This window comes from Tubulanus polymorphus, chromosome 6 (assembly GCF_964204645.1).
Source record: "Tubulanus polymorphus chromosome 6, tnTubPoly1.2, whole genome shotgun sequence".
Classification (NCBI taxonomy): Eukaryota; Metazoa; Nemertea; class Palaeonemertea; order Tubulaniformes; family Tubulanidae; genus Tubulanus; species Tubulanus polymorphus.
Genome location: NC_134030.1, coordinates 19,108,123 through 19,131,817, shown reverse-complemented (window position 1 = coordinate 19,131,817; position 23,695 = coordinate 19,108,123). Strand labels below are relative to the sequence as shown.

General features: G+C 41.3%; 1 protein-coding gene across 1 annotated transcript in view; it reads left to right on the top strand.

Annotated features, from left to right (window-relative positions):
• Nucleotides 1-23,695, top strand: part of LOC141907825 (cell adhesion molecule Dscam1-like) — a 66,137-nt gene that overhangs the window by 12,466 nt on the left and 29,976 nt on the right. The window contains exons 3-6 of the mRNA XM_074797568.1: nucleotides 17,160-17,318; nucleotides 18,170-18,319; nucleotides 19,095-19,646; nucleotides 22,789-23,085. Of these exons, the coding sequence (XP_074653669.1) occupies nucleotides 17,160-17,318; nucleotides 18,170-18,319; nucleotides 19,095-19,646; nucleotides 22,789-23,085 (1,158 nt within the window). The remainder of the gene's footprint in view (nucleotides 1-17,159; nucleotides 17,319-18,169; nucleotides 18,320-19,094; nucleotides 19,647-22,788; nucleotides 23,086-23,695) is intronic.

Below are 23,695 nucleotides of genomic sequence, written 5' to 3'. Positions count from 1 at the left end.
TATGACCTATCCGCATCTCAAAACGAGTTGATATTTTCAAATATTTGACGACGCGGCACCGACTGCCGGGTAACATCTGGTTTGCGTAAAAACGAAATTGCGGTTGCGCGCCGGGTAATTTTTACGGTTACGACACGACGTGTGTGATTTATCATCGTCGCGCGATCGCGTCGCAGACGTCACTTCCGCCCGGGCCCGGTTAACGAATCGAAGATGAAAATGGCGCACTCGGATTGAGCGGTTTCATTTCGTCTCCGGCGAAGTCGTCGACTAATCCATTTGAAATCTATGAATCATAAGATGTCACATGATAATAGGTTTCGACGAGGAAATTTCAGAACGAGGATATTAACGTGTCGGATTTATGCGCAGCCGTATTGTTCAAGTCTTGAAGACTTAGAGGCAAATATAGAAATCTGTAGCTAGACGCGCGTGCTTCTGATGAAAATATTATGTACCTTTTGTTTGAATTGTCACGCCCTTCGGACATTTCGTCATTACCACATTTCTAATCGTCCATTCGTCACATGTGTTCAGTGCTTCACCTGAGACATTTTTAATTGAAAATGAACTACAAACACCAGACATTAGACATTTTATCAGCACACTTTCAAAAACTGATCGTCCACAGTTCACATGTGTTCAGTGCTTCACCTGAGACATTTTTAATTGAAAATGAACTACAAACACCAGATATTATACATTTTATCAGAGCATCTTCAAAAACTGATCGTCCACACGTCACATGTGTTCAGTACTTCACCTGAGACATTTCTAATTGAAAATGAACTAAAAACACCAGACATTAGACATTTTATCAGCCCACTTTAAAAAAACTGATCGTCCACACGTCACATGTGTTCAGTACTTCACCTGAGACATTTTTAATTGAAAATGAACTACAAACACCAGATATTATACATTTTATCAGAGCATCTTCAAAAACTGATCGTCCACACGTCACATGTGTTCAGTACTTCACCTGAGACATTTCTAATTGAAAATGAACTAAAAACACCAGACATTAGACATTTTATCAGCCCACTTTAAAAAAACTGATCGTCCACACGTCACATGTGTTCAGTACTTCACCTGAGACATTTTTAATTGAAAATGAACTACAAACACCAGATATTATACATTTTATCAGAGCATCTTCAAAAACTGATCGTCCACACGTCACATGTGTTCAGTACTTCACCTGAGACATTTTTAATTGAAAATGAACTACAAACACCAGATATTATACATTTTATCAGAGCATCTTCAAAAACTGATCGTCCACACGTCACATGTGTTCAGTACTTCACCTGAGACATTTCTAATTGAAAATGAACTAAAAACACCAGACATTAGACATTTTATCAGCACACTTTCAAAATCTAATCGTCCAACCTTCACTTGTGTACAGGAGCCTGACACTGCGTTTGACAGTGAATTGATAAAAGGTTTCAAGGATCCATGCTGCACGTTAGAAACTCATTTCATCAAAGAATATATTCTTCACTCAATATTGAATTTTAGACCGGACGTCGTTTTGTTGGTTTTCGATAAAGCAATCGCGGTCGTTAGATTGCCGCTAAAAATATCCGCATTTCACCGATTAAATTCCGACAAATTTTTCCCCCGTTAAGCGTTTGGATAATTGTTTTACCAATTCGGGTCGATCTATTTCGGTCGTGTTGTTCAAGACTACCGCGAAGAATTACTAATATGAGTTTTGAAAATCGAGTGAATTTGAGTGATTTCAGAATTCGGTACCTGCGTGATGTTGTTCTAAACTCTTGGGCGAAACATGTATGCCATGTTTGTTCTAACGATGGTAAAGAAATCGCAAATCCGAGAAAAACGAAGCTTCGAAATGTTTCCTTTAAGCTGTGTTTAATTTCAGCATTTTGACAACATCCTTAGAATGTAAATATACACATATATGATATATACGTACATGAAAATACTCTATACATCTGTACGAACACATACGTGTTCCTTGAAAATACTAATTAGAGTTATCGTAACGTCAAAAATAGATTATTAACCAAATAAGACCTTTCGGGCAATTTTTTGTTTTATCTTCTTCGTTTGAGTGTAGAATTAAATTTTTCTCTGTCATTTATTTTTTTTAGAATTATGAAAGAGAGTTTTGCGCTAACTTCGTAAGGTTAATTGAACTTCAAAATCCGTAAAAATTCGGAACAAAATGACTTAAAAAACTTTCAAGACTTCTTGTTTATATGTAAATAGTCACTCGGCACGCAAACCCTTATAAACATGGTACTTGTAATAAAACGCAAGTAACAAAAAATACGACGATTACATGTTTGTCGTTGTCAATATATTTCAGGAGGATCCACTGATTTTCAAAGCAGGTTCATCAATAAACTTTTTTACTACATTATTCACCGATTTTAAAATATTTCAATATCCATTGGCCGGAGTTATTTTCGAAATATTCACTTCGGGAATAGCCATTCTGTGACACGTGCTAAATATAATTTAACGGTTCGAATTTCCAATTATGTTCAAATAGGCTCTTTTCGATGCAGCTCTGCAATGCAAAGATACACGACGCAATTTACTGCTAAATCGGGAAAGCAAAACCAAATCTTACAACAAGCCAATAATTGGTGATTTTAAACCTTGCATTTTGCTCATATCTCGCGACTACGATCGCGGATTATTTCTAGTTTGACGGGATATAAGTTCGACCAGACAGAAAATGGACGTTTTGACGTAGGCTTTATTTCCTGACTTCGAAACATAATCTTCACCAGAGCCCGATCATGATCTATAAATCCAATTATAGCGACACTATAGCGCCCGAGACTTTCAAAGTGACAGCGCAATAAATTGGTCACAATTTCCGACTCGTATCGGATCGTGTATTACGCGATAGCGATCGGTTTCAACCCCTCTCACTCGCTCGCACACGGGCGCGTCACTCGGTGACAATAGATCTTTATTGAAAATAGCGGAGAACGCGTCACTCATAACTGGTTCCGATTGTTTCAAGACGATGAACTCAGTTTCACACTCGCGTATGTTCAAATCGACTTCGAACCCAATTCCACAGTTGTGTGGGTTGTAATTGACTTCGGACTCATTTCCACAATTGTTTAGTTTAAAATGCTTCTGGATCTAGTTCCACAGTTGTGTGGGTTGTAATTGACTCTGAACTCAGATCCACAATTGTGTGGTTTAAAAGGCTTCTGGATCTAATTCCACTGTTGTGTGGGTTGTAATTGACTCTGGACTCAGATCCACAATTGTGTAATTTAAAATGCTTCTGGATCTAGTTCCACAGTTGTGTGGGTTGTAATTGACTCTGGACTCAGATCCACAATTGTGTGGTTTAAAATGCTTCTGGATCTAGTTCCACAGTTGTGTGGGTTGTAATTGACTCTGGACTCAGATCCACAATTGTTCGGTTTAAAATGCTTCTGGATCTAGTTCCACAGTTGTGTGGGTTGCAATTGACTCTGGACTCAGATCCACAATTGTGCAGTTTAAAATACTTCTGGATCTAGTTCCACAGTTGTGTGGGTTGTAATTGACTCTGGACTCAGATCCACAGATGTATGATTTCAATTTCACTCTGAATCGATTTTCAAAGCTATGTTGACTATAATAATCGACTACGAAGTCAGTTCCGCAAAAACGGATCACTGGCAACTTGTTCAGATTGTTTCAGAACTCTCGGTCCAGTTTCACAAAAAAGGATTATCTCCTATATATAGCCTTTTGTCTTCCTTCAGTTCATCTCAAACCGATTTCTAAATCAATCATTTCTGTAAAACTGGCCATGTGGATTCAGTTCCGTAGTCGCATAACTTTAATTTGAAAACGGTCCAGTCCACCATTTTTGGCTGTAAACCCAGTTCCACAGTTTTGTAGTATTTCATAGTTGTTAGGGTTTTATTGGAATTTGAAGCTAGTTCCACAGTTTTATGGGGATTTAATTTGACCCTGGATCCTGGTTTACAGTTGTGTGGGTTTATTTTGACCGTGGATCCAGTTCCACACAGTTGTGTGGGTTTAATTAAACTCTCGAGTCTAGGGATAGAAAATAAGAAATAGTTCCGGTGTAGCCGATTGATCAGTAGCCAATTTACTCATTGGTGTAATGATGTGTACAAACGCGGCGAATAAACAACTGCGCTACACGCGACGTAATATCCGCTAACAAACACTCGCCTGCCACAGGCTGCTTTCACAAAAATATCACTTTCATTCGTGGGACAACTCCGCCGCCCCACGAGGCTGGCTGACTGCCCCTGCAATTCTTAATCGCTCTCGATTCATAAATGCTTACGGTAAATGGTTATTGGTCGAACTTTTCTTCAGAGAATTCGCTTTTAGATTCATGAGAATGTTAAACCGGATTTGATCTCTGACGGTAGTCCGTGATCACGCATTGAAATAGTCGGTTAAGGAATGAGGTAGAACGCGACGTCGTGTTGGCGGTTTGAATGACGGTTATATTCAAATTTTGAATTCGCAATTCCGAAAAAAAGAGCGCGGAACCGAACGAATTAGCTCGGAGTCAAAATTTGTCGAATTTTACACTCTTAGTCACCTTTGTAGCGCAGTAGAATGGGCACCCTACACGTGCTGAATATAATCAAAACAGCCCACTATAAACATATTTAAGATCGCAAAAAGATTAGGTCTATTATTTGAAAATGCCAGCGATGCATCATGATAGTGAAAGGTTAATAGATTAACATTTTTAGATTTTCGGTTTTAAATCATAAATTTATACAGTTTTGAGCTGAAATAGTAAGCTTTTAAACGTATTTACACGGTATTTTGACGATTACTTTCATCCAACTTAAAGTGAAAAGTTCAACCTATGGTTAATGTTGTTATTCATACGTCTTGGATCTTGACGGTTGAATTCAAATTTCAAATGTGTCGCCTACACCACCAATAGGCACATTAAAGACGTTTATAGCCAATCAATTATCTGTGATGTTAAGCCTATAGGTTACGCTGTTTGTTTACGGTAATATTCAAATCGATCACCGATCAAATCAGCCAATAGGGGCGCTGTAGATAAGTCCGGAGCCAATCAGCGCTTTTCAACGTCAAACAGCAGCCCCCATCCTCGACATCAAACTTTTATTTGAAGTCAGTAAATATCGGGAGACTTCGAAGAATCATCCATCGAGTTACCGACGAATTCATCTAGTTATTGGCCGCGGAGGTCTCCTAACAAACCCAGCCGACCGCATGAGCGATACGGCGCCGAATACCCGGCGCGCTGTGTAGATGAAAGAAACCGTCGCTTCGACGAAACGACGACGGACGCCGAGCGATTGTGTAACCGATGTCGACATATCGCCCGTGTTTGTTCGCAGAGAAGAGATACATGAAACGCGCGCGGCGGCTTTCAGCCCGACGGCTAAAACCACGAAGCCGCAACCAAGTGAAATAACACGCTAGATTATTAGAATCATCTTGCGCGATATGAGGAGACGGCGTTCGTGGAAATCATGGAACCTCCTTGTGGCAAGCGAGGATCCACCAGTTGTCGCTTGTGAACAGTGGGGCATCGACTGCTGTGGCAATCGAGGATTCCACTTGTGGCAAGTGTGGATCCACAAGGTCGCTAGTGCAAAGTAGCTGATCAAATACTCTAGCAATTGAGCATTCCACTAGTGACAAGTCAGGATCCACCAGGTGTCGCTAGTGTGTTGTAGGAAATAAACTACTGTATCGATCGAAAATTTCACTTTTGGTGAGTTTGGATTCACAGGGTGTCACTACAGTGCACATTAGTTGATCAAATACTGTAGCAAACAAGAATATCACCAGTGGTAAGCGAGGATCCACCAGGTGTCGCTCGTGAGCAGTAGGACATCAACTACAGTAGCAATCCATAATTTCATTCGTGGCAAGGGATGATCCGCAAGGTGTCGCCAGTGCGCAAGTGGACACCGACTACTGTGGTAATCGCGGACATCCCGACCGGAATACATCTCAGATTCAAATAAGATATATCCATTATTCTTCGGTTTCTATTAATGATGAACATATTGCATAACTGTAACATTACCATCAGAATATCTGGACAGTATCCCATATCTTATATTTACCGAGAAAATGTCGTATGCAAATGACAAATTCATCGCTAAAACTCATCCAAAGTGACCGGCCATCAGGAATAAAAGGAAAAAAGAAATATTCCGTCGGGTTCACGGTGCGACGATCTATACATCAATTTCACAATTGACAGTTCTATCCTTGCAATCTCGCGAGGTCCGTCCCGCTAACGACCGTTTAAACGCGCTTTAAACAAGAATTACGACGTTTACGTTGACCCTTAACGTTACGTATGACGTCATTTGTATACGCGTGTTTCGAGCGCTCGAATGATGGATGGCGTTGTTTGCGTATTCGGGCAGAGATGTCTGAGCGCGTCCGGTCAGCGGGAACTATTGTGATGCTGATTGTGTTCAGATCGCCAGCGGATTGTATTGCGATTCGAATTGACGAGCGTCGATATCGGAACCGACGGAAAAAAGACTAACGTCGTTTCGTCGGCCTATTCGACTATGAATCAGTGTTTTATGACCGGCTGGTTTTCGATGCGCGCCGCGCGAGTGTAAGGTGATATTTACGGAACAGTGCCCCCGGCGCTGCACCCCGCCCGGTCAATACTTGCCATTCACCGGCTAATGTCCCTGATATCATCATACGCCAGAACGGATGAGTGATTTTATAAATCATTCATGGTGAAGTCTATGGTTTTTGTAACCAGTTCACTGTCGTGGTCGCGTTAATGCTCTGAGTACTGGTCAACATAGAAAAGTTCTGACTGTTTGTAACTAACGACTTGAACCGATAACCCATTGGTCGGTTTAGCATCTTCCGGCGAGTCTGCTCTTAGATTCGTACGGTCGATTTTTTCTTTCTTGGAACCGACATTTCAGTCGGAAGACCGGTGAGCAAATAAAATCGGCCTGGGTTAAGGGTAAAACTGGTCTAGAATTCAGTTCTTTCATGTTTCAAGTTAAAACTAGTCCTTAAAACAAGCCTCTCGAGGGTTTAAGTTGAGATTGGTTTATGAAACTAGTCCCCGCAAAGGGAAATTTAAAACTGGTCAGAAAAACCAGCCAGCCTGCTGGACTCAAGTTGAAAGTGGTCTTTAACACCGACCCCTACAGGATTCTTAAGTATAAGCTTATCCATGAAACCAGCCTATGAAGGTTTCAAGTTGAAATTGAACAAGTCACTACGGGTAAAAGTTGAAACTGATCTAAAAACCAGCCGGCCTTTGGCACCCAGGTTGAAACTGGTCTTAAAAACCAGCCATGCAGGACTTTCAAGTTTAAGCTGGCCTATAAAACCAGCCCCTGTGGGGTTTTAGGTTTTTAAACTGGTCTTTTAAAGAATTAGCCCCTGTAGGGTTGGAGTTATAGGGGGGTAACGTTTATAAAATCAGCCCTGAAGAGTTGGAGTTGGTCTCAAAGCCAGCCAGAGCAGGGTTAAAGTAAGGAGAAACTGCTCCATGAAACTGACTCTAGAGAAATTAATTATGTGGCAGTTAAAACAATTTTTCTAATTGCGTATAGTCTATCCGCGACTTTCAGGCTCACTCAATTCAGCGTGAGTCATAAATAAGAGAAAAAATGTGCAAGGGAGAAGCGAGCACTATCAGATTGCAATCCGATACAAATTACTGGCGACGTTCGATCAAAAAGTTCTGGTAAAATAATAACCTTTCTTTATACATAATCCGCATCCGATACGTGGCCACGTGATTCCGCCATTACGCGAATGTAGTGTCCAGTTGATTAGATCACGTGACGCATCGTTGGTCACTAGTGGTCACTGGTAACGGCATTGATGGAACATCTGTACGGGTTATTAATCTAGGAATAATGTTTATTGCTGGGAGTATCGCATTACTCTCACTCGATGCTCGCTTACCGGGGGGGTTTATTTCGCGTTGCTCAACATCACTTACCAGGGGTTACTTTCCATCGCTTAGCAGGGGACATTCAGCAGCGCTTACCAAGGGTTATTTAACATTGCTTACCAGTGGTTACTCAACATCGCTTACCAGGGGTCACTCGATTCACTATTTGCATACCAGCGTTCGATTTCAAGGGCGCATCCAATCACGTACAAGGGGTAACATCGATCCTAACCAGGGATCACTTCAGTAACAGGACGCTAGAATTCGCAAAGGCTGCCATTTCACTAACAAGTATACATTATGGACGCCCAACCAACTTTCCCTAGATCCTGGACATAATTCATGGACGTTAGGTCATACACAGTGCCCTTCCATCAGGACGACCCTTCAACTTTCTCCAATAACTTTCTAGTTGGCTGTCTCTCAGGCCCATGCGTGAACGTGCCACCAACTTAACCCAACAACCTATCTAGCGTGCAGTAACACAAGGCTATTGCGGCCATATCTACACTTCCTGCAGGTCAACACATTGACGTCCAGCCTATAGGTCTTCTGCGTTCTTACCGGGCCACTGCGGTAATGACTGGATGTCATCTAGCAAACAGTCTTATCGTATACAGTGGTTTGGATGATGACGACAAAAAACCAAAGTAAACCAAGAAAATCGACGAGGAAAAAAACCTCAATCGCCTCTTCTTATAAATGATGGCACCGAATCGCGATAAGAACTCGTTAGAAATCTGATCGCGCCTGCTGGAATTACTTTGCCATTGTCACCGGGCAGAAACTACACAATAAACCGCCATGATGTATATTTCCTTTATTGCTGTAAGTGGAGATTGTTACTGAAAACTTCTTCATCTCTCGAGACACTTCAGATAATTGAGCTACTTAATAACGAAATCCGGCAACTTCGTCTATTCGCCGATGGAAATCGTGTTCTCGCGGTACCCGGCCGCCTAGCGTGCGACTACAGCAACAGTAAAACAACGAAACTAACTTGAAGATTTATCAGTTTCTAGAAAAGAAATGACAAGTATAAATATATGTATTTTTGTTGTTGATTTTTTTGCCTAATTTGATACGTAAAGATTTTGGAAATATTACAAGGTTGAAGATCTTTATTTTGACTGGCTATTTTTAGCAGCCTGACCACTGCTTCACTTACTGAAAACCGAGTTGTGATACGATAACTTAGTCGTGACGCGCGTGTCCCTTTAAACCGTTAGTAAGACACGTAATGCTGCACAAATCACAATAACTAATTGCCGACATACACTTCAAAACCACTCGTGTTGAGTATCCGTGTTTTAGGCATTACCGCTACATCGTCATCGGCGCCGTTCAATTCAATAGATAACAAGAAATGTCGCCTTCGTTTTTGCCGAGGCGCAAAAAGCGTCGATATCAAAAGAACCAGCAGAGCCGTCCTCGGTAACTAACACAGTCGAAGATCGCGTGTTTGACCAACCTAACAGCAACTATTTATCGGACAACTTAGATCGGATTAGGTTAAAAATTGATACATTGTTTCTCATCTCTGCTGAGCTTGAAAGTTAACCCGCCCGGTCGCCTTTTTTTCGTATCATGATCGAGCTGACAAATAAACTGATTACAAATTTAATTGCAGTTTATAAAAGTGACCCGGCCGTTTGAGATTAAAAATGGATCATTTTAGCGTTGGAAGAAAATGCAGCGGTTTTTGACTTACTTTTTCCTGGATCAAGGAAGAATTCTGCCTCCGCCATGATTCAAACCTATGAACTTTGGTTTGCCAAGAGACCAGCGATGGTTAACCGTAAAGACTTTAGCCTTTCTAGGCAGAGCTATGCGATCCGGGACCGGAGTCAAATAAACTCGAATCTGACCTTTTTAAAAACTACGTGGAATTTCAAATCTATGAAACCAGTCTCAACTTGGGTTCTATAAAATTGATAAGATACTCTAAGAAACGCGTTCCCAAATGCGTTGATACTTTCTCAGATAATATGTAAAGAATAGGACCAATTGTTTAGCTTAAGTCCTGAGAAAATTAAGAATTGACAGCATAAAATCTCCCTCTTATCCTGTCTAATTGCTGCGACGACAATATCAAGAAAATTACGCGTTTCGAATGAAAAAATTAAGTCCGAATAATGTTTCATAGAGTTAGTAGTTCATTCAGCGTTTTTCGATAATATCCTTATAGTTATCTCCTCGGAAATACGACAGGTAATAATGCAGTTTCTAAAGCCGGTGTGATTTCCCAAACTAAGTGTAAATAGTAAGTTGTCGAATGAACACTATAATCCGTGTATACTTTAGATAAATGAAGACATCCCAGTGTGGGATTTCGAAGTGTGGGATTTCTTCATTTATTTCAGTGTAAATAATCACATTTGTCAGACTTTGAACTCTACTAGTCGACGAGAGAAATCCCACAATAACAAAGCCAAGATTGAAAACTTCTATGTCAGAATGATTGTATTTGAGGAGCGACGTTTCGGCTAACAACTGTTAGCCATCATCAGGCGTACTCATCACCAGTACGCCTGATGATGGCTAACAGTTGTTAGCCGAAACGTCGCTCCTTAAATATAATCATTCTGATATAGGATTTTTCAATCTTGGCTTTGTTATTTTGGGATTTCTCTCATCATCTTCATACACGGATATTGTGTATCTTCTCGTCTAACTCTACTAGTGTTGATACGTAATCGTTGATACCTTCGTTTTTTTTAAATTTAAACCGAATCTTATTACTCTATAGCTACAGATACTAAACAAACCCTTGCCTCATTTCTCATTTCTCATTTCTCTCTCTTAAGTTGGCGGCACTCGTGCGCGCCGATTCAAACTCGTTTTATTCCGAACGTGATCGTGGATTAATAATACACAATAATACCGCAGTCATTGAACGAATCGCGTAGTGGTCAGCAGCACTCAATACATTAGCTACTATTCCTCTCACGGCGAAATTAGGATGAAAAAAACAAATCTCTGGCGATTTGCGCGGACACATTTTTGCCGCGGTTAAGCGCCGTCAAAGTGCTCATTGCAATTAGCCGAATCCCGGCCGCAGGGGGCCGTGTAGTAATTTCATCACGGCGAACCCCCCGGGCTGTTATACGCTCGTTGTACAGATTTATATAAACGACATTACCCCTTACGTTAACCCCTAGCGGTCGTTTATGTATATTGATGTAACGAAAATGCTGCAGTCCCGCAGCGGGGCTCGACCAAACTTCATCGGACGCTGTACGCGTAATATCTGAACGCGACAGCGAGCAGAACAAAATCCGTTTGTTCTCGCCGTGGACAATCTTTGGCTATGATAGAGAAAGGGTGACTCCGAATTCGTGATTTGCGTATATTCGGAGCCAGCCTTATCGGTTGGTTGCGTTAAAACATCAAAAACTCGGTTTTGTCGTGCTAAGATTGATTGTCAGCCAAGACTGAACCGATGTTACTGCATTTGGACACGTAACTGATTTTGTAATCAACTACGTTGAACTCGGTCTGAAGAATATTCGCATCCTTGCAAACTATGACCGCAGACCTGACGGCTTTCAAATACTCTTAGTTTCACCCTTAAAACATGGTTTTAACAGAACTGGTTTTAACACCTACTAACTGGGCCTGTAAAATATTTGCATCGGTTCCAAGTTTGGCAAAAACAGTGACGAGTTTCACACGCTCTTAGTTGCACCCTTTAAAACACGGGCCTCCTTTAATTTTGAAGTCAAATAAACCGTTGATATTGCGTAGTTGTTTGTTTTTGAACAGAACTGATTTCAGTCACCTACGAACATGGTTTGTTAAATAATATCCGCATCGATACGAATTTGCGACCTTCTCCTAATGCCCAGTGACGTATTAATATGAAATTAGTGCGTTTTTCGCGTAATATGATTACAGGAAAATCACAGCATTACTTATATATGTAGTTATATTATGTAGATACGATAGAAATGATCTGCCGGGTCCAGTTCCACAGTTCCGAGTTCAATCCAAATTAACTCATCGAAAATGAACTAACTTAACCTCAGGGTTAACTCTAACTCATGTTTGTACGTAGGCAGCACCACTTAACTATGTAGTTCGGTAGAAATGATCTGCTGGGTCCAGTTCAACAGTTCCGAGTTCAGATTTAACTCCGAATTAACTCATCGAAAATACACTAACTTTTAAACTCAGGGTTAACTCTAACTCGCAACTATGGAACTGGCTCCTGGAGATTGGAGAGTGATTAGTATAAAATGGATGTGTTTTTGAAAGATTCATAGCCTAATCGTTGGTAAAATGAACTTTAATATTCTGACGTGCATAACATGTACTCATGTCTGAACGAGAATTTCGCGGCTAAGACCAGATGTGAGTCGCGCTGTGTTTTTCCGCCGGTTCTGATCCATTAATCATTCTCCCGGTGGCCAAAGTTTGTCGTTCGCAGTCGCGCTAATTAACTTGGTAATTAATCAATTATCGCGTTTGGCTAATTCCCGTAAATGCGGCGATGCGCCGCCCGTCGTCACTAAGGCGACTGGAGAAGCGTGGCATTCACGCTCACAAACAACGGGCACTGTCGTAAAAAAGAGGTTTTCCTTATATATATATATATATATATATATATATATAAACTCGGAGTACTCAAATGATTACTCAAAATTATAAATAATGAAATAATGATAGATGAAAGTGAAGCCTAGTCACAGTATATGTGGTATAAAACCCCGCATATGTAAGAAAAAACCCATGAAATGATATCGAACTGGAAACCAGAGTATAACCCCCATATAATCGACAAATAAGATAAAAACCCACTATCTACAGATGAAAAGAATTTAAAAACAAGAATTTATTTATTCAATCTAAAATATATAAAATACACGACGTTTCGATCTCACCCTAGAGATCATCGTCAGGTCATAAATAAATTCTTGTTTTTAAATTCTTTCAATTTGTAAATAGTGGGTTTTATCTCATTATCCGTTCACCACGTTCGTGGGTGGTTATCGTTCTATAATCGACAAGTTTCCACGTTATAGGCGCCTTGTTTTGGCGGTCCCTCGAGGTCCCAAATATCGCGGAGACTCTCGCTGTTTTATTGAAACATAAGTTTTGATTGAATATCAATTAACTCGGCACAATAACGTTGAATCAACTACACTAGCTCCAGTTACATTTTTACGGACTGTTTTTCGTTATTACTGTGGGATTCTATCAACATTATCATCTCAATCCGGTTATAGTGTCTTATCAATCGTGATAACTCTGCTATCCTTTGCTCGATATTTTCACCTATAAACTTCTGTACCTTTGGATGGTCGGTCGAGTCTATTACATAATATCGTATGGAATCAAAGTGCACAATTTGAAATTTCGGTTCCGGTCCGTGTAAACAATCTTCCAACCAGCAAATCGAACCGGCAAACGACTGAACGGGGTCAGAGATTTTATTTTCACTGCTGAGCTACTGAAACAAAACAGAATCGCAGCTGCGATGCGTTTACGCGCTGAGGGATACAGAGTATTACGCGTCAATGATCATACGTCCATTTAGACGTTAAACAAACGTATTGGACCCGTTTGATAAATGAACCCCATCAGAGACCGCCATCAACACGCTTCGTTGCGCATACTCGAAGCGATACGCCGAATGCGCATGCGTACGTTGACTAACGAAGCATGTGATTGGCCGAGATTCGTAGATAATGGAAGCCGGTCGGGTGCGATTCGTGTTTTTTTGTTGATTTAATGAAAAATCAATTAGCGATTTATGATTTACGAAGCGCTTCGCTGTTCGGCGCTGTTTACGTAGGACCTTCTCAGGATTTGAAATTCGGGTTTAATCTCGTCCCGAACCGGAGGCTATGAAATGAAATGCGCACCCGTAACATGAAAACCTAATTGGTGATATCGCCATATCATCTTACTGACCACCAGACGGCGTGCCTAGCAGTCGGTTTTGCGTCAGTCAAAATAAGTTCATTTTTAATTTTCAAATTTTAACTTCAAATTATAACTACCGAAGCCTTAATATCCGCAAACGAGCCTCACTTTATTAATCTCAGTTTTTGGTATAGTTTTTATCGACAATTATTTTTAACTAAAGAGAAAGTAAGGTGTTTTTATCGGATTGAAATTTAGAAGAAATTAAAAGTTACTTCTGCATTTTTGGCATCTTCAATTCATACAGAGGCATTGTCCCACTGCACACTAGCGACACTTAATAGAACATCACTTGCCACACACGGAATCCTCTATTGCGACACTTTATGGTTGGCCTACTGCGCAATAGAACCAAATGGAGGATCCCCACTTGCCTGAAATAATGGAAACCTCTATTGCCGCAATGATGGTTGGCCTACTGCGCAATAGCGCCACGGTTATACTGGATACTACGTCCATTATATCAGTTGGATCCTACTTGCTATAGCGGTTTACCCGAATAACGTAGCTAAAATAGTCCCAATACAAATCAGGCCGGCAAATAACATAACGCGGATCCTCACTTGCCAAACGATGAATCCGTCGCAATTTCATTACATTTCAAAACATTTCTAATACACGAAATCGTATACGGATAGCAGGTATTTAAAACGTGGGAATTGATGGATAATGTATTTCCTGTGAGAGCTCGTGGAGAGAGTGGGCGAGGGAGAGAGGGAGAGATGGCGGGTTTTTTCATGTAGTGCTCGGTCGATATTTCCGTTTCACAGGCCCCCGCGGATGAGTTATATACCGGTGACGTCTACGTGACGTCAAGTGATTATCGATCCGCGCTTGTGAAGTACCTGGATGATGACAGGCGAATTATTGGATCATTTCCATCCATTATATTATTACTCATAATTCGCTACTTGTTGTTGTTATTCGGCCGCGGCGGTTCTCCCGCTTGTCTGTGTATGTTACCGTGTATAATTCGACGATGTTCCCAATCGATTATCAGTTGTCGAAAAACTATTCTTCTCATAGAAACCGATGCCAATTCGGAAACAGAATTCTACGTTGTCGTTGTCGTTACGTCAGGAAAACGAGCGAAATCTGAAAGTTGAATTCAGATTTGAATAAGATTCTGTTGACAAAATAGACATGAAACCGCCGCTTAAGTTTAGATTCGTCCGAACACACCACATACCAACTTACTAAGACAGTCGAAGCGCACTTTAGTTTGAATTACTATCTAACGTCTTAAGACCAGTCTTGGCTTATTTTAATTCGATAACTATGCAAACAACTCAAGCAAGCGCAGTCTAAGCTCATTTTGGTTGTATTAACAATCTAGCAATTTGAGACCAGTCTAAGCTCATTTTGGTTGTTTTAACAATCTAGCAATTTTGAGACCAGTCTAAGCTCATTTTGGTTGTATCAACAATCTAGCAATTTGAGACCAGTCTAAGCTCATTTTGGTTATTTTAACAATCTAGCAATTTTGAGACCAGTCTAAGCTCATTTTGGTTGTATTAACAATCTAGCAATTTGAGACCAGTCTAAGCTCATTTTGGTTGTATTAACAATCTAGCAATTTGAGACCAGTCTAAGTTCATTTTGGTTCTTTAACCAATCAATCTCAATTTGTTTAACCTAATCCAACATTATGAGTGTTCGGAAAGACTTCTTAAGTGCAACAGGATAAACTCAAAACGCGACCGTTCGAAGAGCCACGAAGCCGGTTCTGCAGGAATGACACGAAAAAACTTGTCACATTTAAAGCCCAACGATAACTAACGTCTATACGTGATTGACGGCAACTTAAGCTAACGATCTCGCACGATGTGGACTGAACGCCTTGATGCCAGGTTTCAGGTCCTCGCACGCCCGCCGCCTTTTACGGTTTATCGGTTTATTCTATGACGTCATCAATGAGTGTACTACGGACGTGGACATGTTACTAATTATCTACAAACTATACATAAGACGTCGGCGGCGGTCCTTTGAGACGGTTCAAATAAAAGGGATTATCCGCGCTACTACTCTTAGCCTAATGGAGGCGCAGGTTCTTGAGAGCACAGATCTTAAAACGCACGTCGGATTAGCGAGGTTGATCTAGTTTTCGGATGCGGTTAACACGGGGATAGTTGTTCGAGTTTAGCGACAGTTTCCGATGGGGAGAGTTACGGATCCGAGCGAAAACTGAAGTGAAAACATTGTTTCGCAGAAAAAAGACAAAATTTGAATATTTAGCAATATTTTTAATAGGCAATCGTTGGATCGCTAAAATGTTCGCTGATTGGTCCATTTAATGGAAATCCAACTGAAGCCGTTTGTTAGAAGCGCCGTGATTGGCCAGACTGGATTCTGGTCGACGGGTTCGGTGAAGAGTTTTAGCGTAGTGGGCACGAATCACGGGCGACTCGCCAGAAGTTAAAAACTAGACTGCCAATGTAGCGTCGAAGGTCCCAGTTAAGTTTTAGAGTTGAAAATATCAGCTAGGTTAACGACGAGACGGGAAAGCATCGGAATGACGTAAGATCTAGGCTACACCGAGCGACTCATCGCGCTCGGTGTCGCGACGAACAGAGAGACTCGAGCTCAATCAAAACTACGGAAGCGATTTACAAAATTAGAGCCAGAAAACGTGAATCGAATTCTTAAATAGCGCACAATCAAGACAAAGAGATCGAGCCTCTGTGTGACGGACTAACGAGATTACTCCTGGAGTATCTTCGGTTGCAGCGTTCTAGTAGCGGAGTAAACTAGTCGAACTTTATATCGACTCATTCAAAGCGCTGCTTCTGCCTGTGTGTGCGTCATACTCGCTTGCCGGGGTTTGTTTGTCTCCTCTGAAGCTCAAGTCAACACAAACCCTGGTCGCAAACCCTTATATATATTTAGTCTTATGCACCAGTCTATGTATTTGGCCAATCAGATGCGTTGTTTTCACCAAGTTACCTTTGGCGGTGTAAAAGAGCGAAGAAGTGCGCGCGGAGTTCATGTTGGCGTGTGCTTCGACAGGAGGCGATCAGACCCCGGCAAGCGAGGATGTGTGCGTGTGCGCCGCGTGGTTTCATGTTTGCTTCGGCCGTTCTTTCCCTAAAACAGGAACGCATCTCCCTGCGCGTCCAGACCTAATATCGTTGCAAAGGGTACATGAATATCCTACCCGAAGCCAGGATTTTTTAACATTGGATCCCTCCTGCCAAACTCGACTGGCTGCATCACCATTAGTTTGACGATTCATTATTAACACTGAATCCACTTTCAAAATTCTTGGTCGAATTTTCTAATGTTTTTGTTTTTTTTCTGTGTATAATTGCAGTGTTAATTCGACAGTACATCGCGTATAAACTGCGAGTCAACGACGTCTACATCACACGTGGAAACACTGCCGTTTTTAAATGTATTATCAATCCCTATTTTGTACGCGAATATATATCAGTAACGGCGTGGACGCAGGGCTCTAGTCGAATTACCCCGGGTAAGTATAGAACTATCGGCTCTGACCCTTCCATACCCTTACCCCCTTAGTCGATATCGTTGCAAAAAAGGTGGAAACAGAAGACGTTAGCCGAGTTCCAAATTACAAGATATCTGAATGTCCCCATAATGTTTCCCTACATTATATTCAGGGGCCGGTTGCACAGTCGTGACTTAAGTCCAACAGTGGTCTTAAATCTTAAGACTGGTCTTAAGTTGTTAGATTGGCTATAGAACTAAGTTGGCCTTTGACTGGTTATAAGTCTAAGCCATCACTATGCAACCAGCCCCTGAGGTTACCTTCTAAGAGAATTGCACAGCTATAGATGTTTATAGACTTTGTATTGAAAAATTCCTTTATCATACGTTTTGATGCCCCACGATGAAAGTTGTTAGATTGGCTATAGAACTAAGTTGGTCTTTGACTGGTCTTAAGTCTAAGCCATCACTATGCAACCAGCCCCTGAGGTTACTTTCTAAGAGAATTGCACAGCTATTGATGTTTATAGGCTTTGTATTGAAAAATTCCTTTATCATACGTTTTGATGCTTCCAAAATGAAATGAGAGTTCCTGCATCATACTTTGGTGTCAACACCACAATTCGACAATCGTAACCAAATTATGTTGTGGTTGTTACTTCTTCGTGTTTTGATATTACCGCTAGTAAGGACAGTTCCTACATCATATTTTGATGTAAACACTGTAATCGACCCGTAGACACTACAATCTGCATCATACGTTGATGTTACCACTATACCGATTACCACTTGCTGCATCGCATTTTGATGTTTCCTCTATAACGCCCCTATGTCTATTGAATGCTTCATATTATTTTCTTAATCATATTTCAGGCGATCGATTCAGTATCATGAATTCCGGCGAGTTACACGTTCGCAATGTAAGAATGGAAGATGGATATTTGAATTATCGATGTATCACTAAAAACGTTCTGACTCAAGACGAAAAATCAAGTGACCCGGCTTCATTGTATTTTATAAATGGTACGTATATAGCATCCCTTCGATCAAATGGTAGAATGTATAGAAAGCGGTGCATTTTCTATACACACCCGTGCCTTATTGCACATCCTCGCTTGCCAGGGATCGGGTTTTGCTCCCGAACTCGCTTCCACCAGCCCCCTGGCCTCACGAAGCGTGATTTCATTACTGTTGCGCATGACGTCATATATCGATTTGCGACTTCCTTGTTCGGTAAAACGTTCGCTGATTGGTCCATTTAACGGAAAAACCTACAGAAGTCTATTGTCGTTTGTTACAAGCGCTGTGATTGGTACGACCGGATTCTGGTCGGCTAGTAACGACTCCAACGACTCGTTAGGTCAAGGGGTTCGGGGATCGGGGAACAGCTTTAGCGTAGTGGGTTCGAATCCCTTGACGGGTGAAGATGCTTATTGCATAGCAGGTTCCCGAAGAAGATTAGCTTCTCAAAATACAGCGGGCAAATCCCAGGGAAGCTCAGCAGTCGGCGGCATGCGTAGTTGGTTAATGGGAGTAAGTGCCTTCGCCCGGCCAAATATCTGTTACGAAACCAGGATCTTCAAGTAGATCATCATCAAACCGAATAACGGTTCCTCGGAAATATCATCTTTGTTCTCCGGGTACCTACGTTGAAGTCACCTGAATATCCCGCAATTTTAGTTCCAAAACAGTTGAACATTTAGCAATGTTAGATGAAGATCTACTACTACTCAACTAGAACTCCATTGTACTAGAAACAATTTGTTCATTTGATATTTTATATATATATATATTTCAGATCCAGTAAACTCAGCACCTGTGATAGAAGACGCCTTAACTCATTTAGAAATCCGCGAAAGCGACACCGTGGAGTTACCCTGCGCGGCCACGGGGTTCCCGCTTCCGTCGTTCACCTGGAATAAAGATGGCATTTCAGTAACTTTAGTGAATACTCGAGTCCGCCAACTCAGCGGCAATCTAATCATCAAAAACGCCGGCATCGGCGATAGCGGTCGCTACGTGTGCATAGCCACTAATAGACTAGGTCAAAAAACCGCGATTACGCAACTGACCGTTACAGCGCCCCTGTCGGTGCACGTGGAACCATCTCATCAGATCGTCGACGTGGGAAACACGGCCAGTTTCAACTGCACGATCTACGGGCATCCGGTCAAGTCGATCAAATGGTACAAAAATGGCAAAATACTGAAGATCCAAGGCCGCATTACGCTGAAGAGTCCGCGCAATTTAGTGATCAAAGACGTGCAAAGGCAGGATCGAGGAATGTACCAATGTCTAGTCAAAAATGGTAGAGATAACGCTCAGGGGACCTCGCAATTAGCTCTCGGCGGTAAGTTTGTGTGTACTTTAGACTTATTTATTCATTTATTTATTTCCTGACTAATTTACGTCAATAAATAAATACCGGACAAAATGAAAATAGATAATTAATTTGATTCACACAAACATATATAAACTTAACCGAACTATTTAGACTTAGTGAACTATCGACTAAGCCTATCCTCAACATTATTCTTGACGTTAGCCGCGGCCACACGGAGAAGATTTTGCCCCGACCCTATTGGCACGGAGCAGAATCTAAGCGGTCAAATTCAGCCACTCACTCGATACTAAACAATGCCTGAACAAACCAAAGTGAGTCCCAGAACCGGTTGCAATTCACATGCGATCTTGTTCCGTGACAAAATTTTATGGCATCGTGAGGCTTTAAACGCGTTCCCCCTGGCAGGGATTCAAACCTGATGGCATTGTGAGACTCTGCCACATTCCTCCCTCGCAGGGATTCAAACCCGATGGCATTGTGAGACTCTGCCACATTCCTCCCTCGCAAGGACTTGAACCTGATGGCGTGGTGAGACTCTATCACGTTCCTTGTTAGAGGGGATTTGAACCTGATGGCATCGTGAGACTCTACCACGTTCCTCCCTCGCTGGGATTTGAACCTGATGACATCGTGAGACTCTGCCACCTGATGGCATGGTGAGACTCTACCACGTTCCTCCCTCGCTGGGATTTGAACCTGATGACATCGTGAGACTCTGCCACCTGATGGCATGGTGAGACTCTACCACGTTCCTCCCTCGCTGGGATTTGAACCTGATGACATCGTGAGACTCTGCCACCTGATGGCATGGTGAGACTCTACCACGTTCCTCCCTCACAGGGTTTCGAACCTGATGACATCGTGAGACTCTGCCACCTGATGGCATGGTGAGACTCTACCACGTTCCTCCCTCACAGGGTTTCGAACCTGATGAAATAACCGATTTTCAAACAGATCGGTTGAATGCGATGCGGTAATTACATACATTCGTAAACATCTTATCACTTAAAAACTACCTAAAACCAAGAAACCTAAAACTATAAGTAGCATGAAATTATACGTTGCTTAATGTTAGTTTATACGTTATTTGACGACATTAGTGATCGATCATTGTCTATTATATGTTCACCGGACATTTTTTACGTCAGTCATAAGTAAGTTCCTTTTGCAAATTATAAGGTTTGTTACTTTAATTATAAAGCAGAAATTGCAAAATGTAAATTGTTAGAGGGAAATAAGGCCTATGTCTTCGGTACTTCGGTAACGATCGTGTTATTAGAGTCAGGCGTGCGCACATACGAAAAACAAACCGGAAAAAGTGAGGTTTACTCTTTTTCGAATCAAACCCTCAAAAAGAAAAGCCAGTGAACGCGCAGTAGTCGAAAAAGACGTTACCAATAGTAAAAGATAGGAAATGATGCATTTCTCTGTTCTACATCCAAACTTGAAACAAGAGTCAAGATATCTTCTTTCGTGGTTTTCTAGTGTGTTACACTGGAAACGTCTTCTCTGGCTACAGCGTGCCCACTTGGTAGAGGAAAAGGTGATTTCGATGTTTTATTGGTGCTGGTTTTGCCGAAACAAGAGTGATCAACATTTGATTTTTTGTGAATTGCGTAGTTTTCGCTCGTCCGGCTGGACTGGATCCGAAATTTAGGCCAAATTTTTAATGACCGGGAACAGTTGGACGCGGGCCTCAAACTATCCCTAGGTATCGGCAACCGGCACAGACTGTGCACAAAATTCTCCCGCAGAAAAATCTTCTTGAATTCAGGACTTGTATTATAGTCATCATTCCCAGGATTTTGAGTGAAAATAGAAATGCGGATATTTTCTGCGCCCGTTAATGCAGCGCGCAGACCTACACCAGGTGAATGTAGCCTAGCTGCCCATTTAAAACTCCTATCACGTCGTTTAATCAAGTATTCATACATTAATCCCTGGAAGCTTTTGTTTTATGGTTTTGACGGCGCTAACCGCGCAGTAATTGTACCATTTCCGGCGCGACACTTCTCATCGTCATCCGCGTTTCCGGTCAGTGGCAATGGCGGTTATTATGTTAGCGGAAATAGCTCTTGTGTTTAATGCGTTACTGTTTAACTGCCAGCGTCAGTGCTCGGGTCGGCCGCGTTGAAGTGCCTCTTTATCTACTGACCACAACTGTTAAATATCCTCCTAGATGTGGCCGAGGCGTGGACTGCATTTTACTAATCATGCGGGCCATTGACCGAACGAAAAAAAAACCTTTTCAAAGTCTCTCCGCCCAGGAGTAAACGGGTACCTTGTCTGATAGATAAATCCTGAGCTGAATTCAGTTGCTCGGATGTACCTTCTTTCCAGGAAGAGATGACTGGTGATGGCTGGGGTTATAATACTAGTTTAATAGAAAATGCCGTTGAGCACTGTATCACTGTGAAAAGAGGGCTATAGTAATTAAATCACTATTACTATCAATATAGTCTACAACCACCAACCTATATTTATCATCTTGGAAGTAAAATTGTAGTAAGGGTCCAGTTGCAAATTTATCGCTCAAATTTAAGAATCGGTTTTAAATTAAGTCATAATTTGACTCAGCAGTCGAAAAGATTTCGAAAAACATCAACTCACTATAAAACTTGGTGCTTGGTAAAAATTCTCCCCCTTATGGTCAAGTTTAAGTTCGAATTGTTGTTCATCTCAATGAGTATAAAATGTCCCAGATTATTTCCTTGGACAAATGCGAAGCGTGGACGATCAGTTTCTGAAAGTGTGCTGATAAAATATCTAAAGTATGGTGTTTGTAGTTCATTTTCAATTGAAAATGTCTCAGGTGAAGTTCTGAACACATGTGAAGTGTGGACGATTAGTTTCTGAAAGTGAGCTGATAAAAATATCTAATGTCCGATGTTTGTAGTTCATTTCTATTTTTAAATGTCTCAGGTGAAGTTCTGAACAGATGTGTAGTGTGAGAGATCAATTTTATGAAAGTTAATTCATGTCTCGCGCATTTCCTCGCTTCTGTTTAACGAAAATATCTCAAATTAGTGTGGTACCCAAGCCTTAAGGGCCCGTACATGCTACTGATATTGATAGCAAATGTGAAAAGAAGACTTTTCCAGAAGAAGATTATTCACGTCTTAATCTTTCTAGTATGCGTATTTTTCAGTGGCCAAACCAGCGATGCATTTTACTTTTAACGACGACTACGTTCAGCCCGGGTCGAAAGTATCCCTCCGCTGTACGACATCCGGTAACCCAGTACCCTCAGTCAGTTGGACCCTGGACGACAGCCCGATACCTAGCATTTCCCGTTACACGGTCGGCCACTGGGTCAGCCAAGATGGCGACGTGCACAGCTACGTCAATATCACTAAAGTACAGATTCAAGATGGCGGACAGTACAGGTGCACGGCGATCAATAAAGTCGGTTCGGCAAATCATTCGTCACGATTGTTTGTGTACGGTAAGAATATTTTATCTATTTGATGAATGGCTTCGTCCGCGTTGTGACCATGATTTAGAAAATCAAACTCCAGATTGAAAAAAAAGTCCGAAACGTTCCTTTAAGTTCGAAGTATATTCAAGGTTTCGACTATACCAATAGTCAACAATATGTGTCATGTCTTTACTAATAGTATCTTAATAGCCATCTTAAATAATACTGCATAATATGTATTCCTGAAGATGACTATTTGGATATAGTTGAAAAATTGAATAAACTAAAAATTCAAGGAAGAAATTTCAGACTTTTTCTTCAATCTATTGTGCGAATTTCTATATTTCTAGGTTGAAGTTTCGCCTGGCCCTACTTGCACGAAACTGCGTGAATAAGGCAAAATAAAATGATACTTTTTTTCTCCTAATTGGCCGGGTCACTTTTGCAAACTACAATAACATTTCTGTTGTTATTGTGAGCTTGATCATGATTACAAAAAAATGATGTACGTGGCCGGGTTTACTTTTAAGCTCAGTAGGAATAAGAAACAAGGTATCATATTTTAGCCTTAATCGTGATGATAAATCAGAATCATTTTCTAGAAGTGCAATATATTTTTCTTTTAATTATTCAAATG